General features: G+C 44.2%; 1 protein-coding gene across 1 annotated transcript; it reads right to left on the bottom strand.

Moving 5' to 3' along the window:
• Window positions 1–1259: 1259 nt before the first annotated feature.
• LOC125521156 (nicotianamine aminotransferase A) lies at window positions 1260–4639 on the bottom strand. Its single transcript, XM_048686205.2, has 7 exons — window positions 3973–4639; window positions 3454–3796; window positions 3135–3353; window positions 2986–3045; window positions 2371–2526; window positions 1938–2031; window positions 1260–1503 (listed from the first exon to the last, which is right to left on the bottom strand). The coding sequence occupies exons 1-7, from the start codon at window positions 4404–4406 to the stop codon at window positions 1370–1372; spliced, it is 1440 nt and encodes a 479-aa protein (XP_048542162.2). The 5' UTR covers window positions 4407–4639; the 3' UTR covers window positions 1260–1369.
• Between the last annotated feature and the right edge of the window lie 892 nt (window positions 4640–5531).

The following is a 5531-nucleotide window of genomic DNA, read 5'->3' on the forward strand; positions in this document are numbered from 1 at the left end:
CTCAAAGCTAAGTACTTTTCAAATACCACACCATTTTTTGCCTACATGAGAGGTGGCTCCCAATTCAGGAGGGCCCTTGGGTTGGTTCGCAATGAATTTAGAAGCTTGGTCAAATTTGCGGTGAGTGACGGTAAGTCAACCAGATTTTTGCTTGATTGGTGGTTTGGAGACGGCCCTCTAGCTAGTTCCTTCCCAGTCCTTTTCTCTTATGTTTCTGATCCCTTAGGCTCCATCACGAAGCTAGCTTTTCGTAACTGGGATCTGGATTTTAGACGGGTCCTGCCTTCTGCAGAGTTGGATAGTCGACAGGAACTCACTGCTTGCTTCCCCGTGCTTTCGGAGAATACCGATTCTATCACCTAGCCCCACTCCCCCTCTGATCATTTTACAGTTAAGTCACTCTACTCCCGTCTTTGTGCTGGGCGTCGGGACAACCTTTTAAAGGCAATTTGGCGTTCCTGGATCCCTCTGAAAATTAAGATTTTCCTTTGGCAAGCGATTAAACGTAAACTTCCAGCTAGTGACCAAATTATCAAGAGGCACGGTAATGCCAATGCAGCTTGTGCTCTTTGTGGAAAGACCGAAGACACTGAACATATTCTATTTAACTGCATTTTGCCAAATTTGGCTGGAGCTGTGTTCGCTCCTGACTTAATTGCAATTGGCCCCCCAAGAGTTCTGTGGATCTCTTGAATAATGCAAATTCTTTAGTAGGCCAATGAGCCCGTGTCTCCTGGTTCGCCTTTGCTGCTTTTGCTTGGTGTTTTTGGACCACTAGAAACAAGTTTACTATTGAACATGTATTTCCTAACTGTCCAGCTGATTGTCTGTACAAAATGGCTGCCCTTTTACAGCAATGGAAGCCGCTGTCTAGGCTGACGGACTTCAAGATGCTCACTGATTTCATAATCAAGATCCGTGTGACTGCCTTGAACCTCCATCATGCCGCCCGTTCCAGCCAGCCCCTTGGAGTGTGACTTTTGGTGTTTCGTCTCATGTTTTATTTCGTTAGGCCTGCGTGCCTTCTGTCGTGTCGGCTGTACTAAGACTTCTTTTCTATGGTTGTGAACTGGTCCTGTTTGTTACTCTATGATTTGGCTTGTTGGGTTTTATCTATAAAGTCAGGCGATATGCATTTTCTCTAAAAAAGGAGAACGTGTACTTAAAGTTCCCAAAAAACAAACTTTAAAGATCTTCGACACCAATGTAACTTCACTAACATTCACTATTGTTTCGTCCAGGCCATGGCAACCATAACATATTCAAGGAGATGTTGACTTCTATTCATAGAGAACTAAAGGTTCCATTTTATTGAAAGATATAGATCGGGATAACTGAAAATGATTTACAGCTTCAGTCAGATGTACAACTAACAACCATTAATTGAATTCTTCTTCTTGTTCCTTTGACAGAAGGATTTGATCCTTTCGAGGCCATCTTGAAGAGAAGATGGAACACAAGCAAAAGTAATGCGGACCCAATTTTCCATTCCCAGAACACTCCCTGCATTTTAGAGGCATACATACATAAGTTCTGTTTTTGAGAATTGTCAAAAGTATATTATTAATAATCATTTCAAACATTTGCTTCATAACTTTTTGTGAGCAGCACAAACATATAATAATAGAAACGACACCAGGTCAAGAAACAAGGAGAAGTACAAGCCATGTTAGTCTTCACATAAAAACAAAGAATATTCTAACGCAGTTATATAATATATGGTAATCATTATATGCGTACTTATCTCGGAAATTGTTAAGAACTTCCTATACAGTCCAAAAACACATTAGAATATGTGTTTACAATTAAGAAGCATATATCAGTCAAACAGAATCTAATGTTCTCACAATATATATACTGTTGTTCAGTATAACAAAAAAATTACGATCATTCCATACATTTAATTTCTGTATTTAAATGAGAAAATGCAGTCCTACCTGGGCATAAAATCACCGATTCTTCTTTCGCGAGCTTGCAGCAAAAATCAATGTCATCATGGATCTCCTCCAAAAGATGTAAGTTCAGTTTCACCTGTTTACATGGAAGTTAATACACAATTGTGGAAAATTGATCATTTTTTCTAAAAACTATAATAAATCTTTCTGTAATATGATTTGATCAGTATCATTCCACAGAAACAATAAAAATGGACAAATGATATCAAGGTGATTAGTCCTAGAAGAACTTTAGCTCTCGTTATTATTCTTCGAATACATGCATCTTTGCATATATCCATAGAAAAATGTAATTTAAATTTCAATTAGTTATTTTGGATGCATTGCAGTTCGAATTTAATCATATATAATTAAGTTTATGCTTATTGACACTCCCTAAGGAAACATTTTACTATACTCTATAAAACAGGCTTACCATTACAAACATCGATCCTTCTGGCTTGTGAGGGCATGTAATGTATTTATTTTCCTTTATTTGTCTATAGCATATCTCTGATGATTCCTTTAGCAGACCGATAATCCCCTTGAAGAAATCTTCTTTTGTGTTCTCAAGAATTTGAGGAAGAGCCGCCTAAGCAATTTGATAGTACAAAAATCAATAACTAAGGCATGTGAATCATAAGAGAACAATAACGTCAAGGATATCAAAATCTGAAGATGCAAGAGAAGCTGCTGTAGGTGAAGAAATTCTGAAAATAATGGTATACTCTACAATGTACATTTTCTAAAAGAATTTCTGATATATTACATACTCGACCGAGAAGAATACAATGTGTATTTTATAAGGACTAGTTCTATTCAATAGTCGGTTCAGTTTTTATGTTTATTTATTTTATCAAATCAAAGCAAACAAAGGTAAATAACCACAAATATATGTATCTTTCTTCAATCATGTTTGACTTCGACTTTCAAACTCAGTAAAATCTATGTATACTTACTTCAAGCCGGTCATTTGACATGCCCGTGGGCTACCTACAACATAGGGACCGGAGCAAAATAGGACAAGGAGGAGTAAATACCGAAGACTGACCTGAATGAAGGTTGCTGGGTCCGTTGAGACATTAAGGTAATTCGTAATAGATGCAGAGATCTACCAAAAGATAGTCAGTACAAATTTAGCATAACAGAGTACTAATTAATCCCCATAGTAGCATATGAAAAGAATGATAGAGTTAGTACCTTAGTTTCCTCTAAAATCTTTCTGGGGTCGTACACCGCTACCCATCCAAGGCGCCATCCAGGAACTATCCATGACTTGGACAGAGACCCTATGGACAGCACAGGGGTAATGTGCCCAAACACACCCATTGGGATAAACGGGGCGCTGCCCAGAACCAGCTTGCCGTATACCTCGTCAGCAATCACCAATATTCCGAGCTTTCTTGCCACCTCTGCGACCTAATTGAACAACGTCAGCACACGATTAGCAAGAAGAATTCAGCAGGCGCACTGAATCCATATTCAAACAGAGCAAGGCAAAGGATGTAAATTGTAAAACCTTGGCCAAATGCTCGTAGGAGTAAACGCTGCCACATGGATTGTTTGGGTTTATGATGACCATCGCAGTTGTGTTCTTGTCGGCCATGGATTCCAGCGAGTCGATGTCGATCTCCCACCCCTTCTCCGGGATAAGGTCGAAATGTCGAACCTCCAGCTTGTTGAACGCCGCGCGCGCCTCGTAGTTTGGATAGCCTGGCCTGGGGAGCAGAATGTTGGCGCCGGCGGTTTGGGCAAGAACCGGGATTATGACTTCGATTGCCTGAGTTCCGCCGGCGGTGAGGAAGATGTCGTCGGCCGATAGCCTGTACGGCACACCCTGCGACAGGTGCTCTGCCACGGCACTGTTTTTACAAGGTACAGGAAGGTCAAATTTCTTCTTCCTTTTTTAACTGATGAAGAAGGTCAAATTTCTGAACGCATAGGGAAAGAGGAACAGTGGACGGACACGTGAAAGCGGCACATGCGCATGCATAGATTACGGTGCAGCACGCGAAAAGGAAATTGTTTGTTGTGTTACCTTCGTGCGGCGGGCAGGCCGACGCCGGCGGGGTAGCAGTTGAACTGGCCGGTGCGCAGCGCGGCGGCGACGGCGTCCTCGGCCTCGACGGCCGTGCGGAAGGCCGGGAACACGGACGGGTCCCCGTGGGCCAGCGGCAGCACGGGCCGCGGCCCGCTCTCCCGCACGCTCGCGCTGATCTTGTACCGTATCGCCCGGATGCTCATGTTCGCCCCCGTCGCCGCCAGGACGCCGCCCTTGGCCCCCGCGAAATTCCACTCCACCGCCTCCTCCGGCTCCGCCGCCGCCGCCGCCGCATGCCCGTTGCTCTCGCCGTTCACAGGAGCGGCCTCGGCGTGGCCGTTGCTCTCGCCGTTCGCGGCGGGGGGCACGGCGTGGCCGTTGCTCTTGCCGTTGGCGGCGGCGGCGCCGTCGCTCTGGTGTGCGGTGGCCATGAGGAAACTCGGAGTATGAGGAGTCGGAGGAGGACTAGTAGTATTAGGAAACTGGTGCCGCGGTGGATCGAATAGCGGTGATTGACTGTCCTAATATAGCCGTTGCTGTGTCTCTGACCGCGTCCGGCGCGCACATGAACTGGGGCGGCTTCCGGCTCCGGGCGGGCTGGCAGCACGCTCTGGCACGCGCCGGGCACGCCGCTGCCAGCTGACGGGCGCGTCCGTTACCACCAGTTACCATTATCCCCGGCATATTTCTGGCGGCCCGTTTTGGTTTTATGCACCCGGCAGCACCAACGAGTACACTTACACTACTACTGGCCAGGCTACACTTATCTCTCTTTAATAATTTTATTATCTCTCTTTAATAATTTGATTGAGAAAAAAAAGGAAAAGGACCGGGAGCAGGACGGACGCATGAACCATGATGCTTCTCGACTCAGCCGGTGCTGATTGGTGCGGCCAGTGACACCCACCCAGCTCCGCGCAAAGTGTTTGTGTGTGGCTGGATGAACCCTCCTGCTACTCCACTGCAGGCAGTTTTTTGGCAGTGCCGGCAAACATCATGCTAAAAAAACTCTACCTAACTCGCAAAGCCCAAGCCAGTGAGGAATGACACACAAGCCACATGCTATCTCTTTCTTTTTCCCTTTTCTTTTTTTGATTGAGTCGGTCTTTTTCTTTTGCTGGACTGATAATTGCGGTGCGGTGCAACGGGACAACAAATATTTTATACACAATCGCTGTGATTACATGTCAAAAATCGGACTTTAGCTGCCAATTGAGTCGGTACTTTCTCAAAAAAGAAAAAAAATCAGCGCTTATTGGTTACCAAAGAAGGCATGTTTTCGTTTGGTAAAATCGGTACTTTCTTAAAAAATAATCAGCACGTGTTGCTTACCAAAGACTAGTAATCGTGTGCGTGCACGCACGTCCAGTTAGACAGTAATATTATCGTTCTTTTTGAGAAACAGACAGTAACATTATCAGTTTTGCTAAAGCATGTCTAGATGTGCCGTAAGTATTTGCACATCTAAGTCATATATCATTGATTTTACGCATAGATTAATTAATGTTGATCCCAAGTTTAATTGTGTTTAATACAATTTCATTTTGTTTTCAAAG

The sequence above is a fragment of the Triticum urartu genome, chromosome 1A, assembly GCF_056163025.1.
Source record: "Triticum urartu cultivar PI428250 chromosome 1A, HENAU_Tu73, whole genome shotgun sequence".
Taxonomy (NCBI): Eukaryota; Viridiplantae; Streptophyta; class Magnoliopsida; order Poales; family Poaceae; genus Triticum; species Triticum urartu.

What these genes read in the sequence shown, in the direction of transcription:
- LOC125521156 (XM_048686205.2), bottom strand. Translation starts at nt 4,406, where the DNA reads ATGGCCACCGCACACCAGAGCGACGGCGCCGCCGCCGCCAACGGCAAG. An exon ending in GGCCTGCCCGCCGCACGAAG is followed by an intron (nt 3,797 to 3,972) that starts GTAACACAACAA and finishes TTGTAAAAACAG; the next exon opens with TGCCGTGGCAGAGCACCTGT. An exon ending in ACCCAGCAACCTTCATTCAG is followed by an intron (nt 2,527 to 2,985) that starts GTCAGTCTTCGG and finishes CAAATTGCTTAG; the next exon opens with GCGGCTCTTCCTCAAATTCT.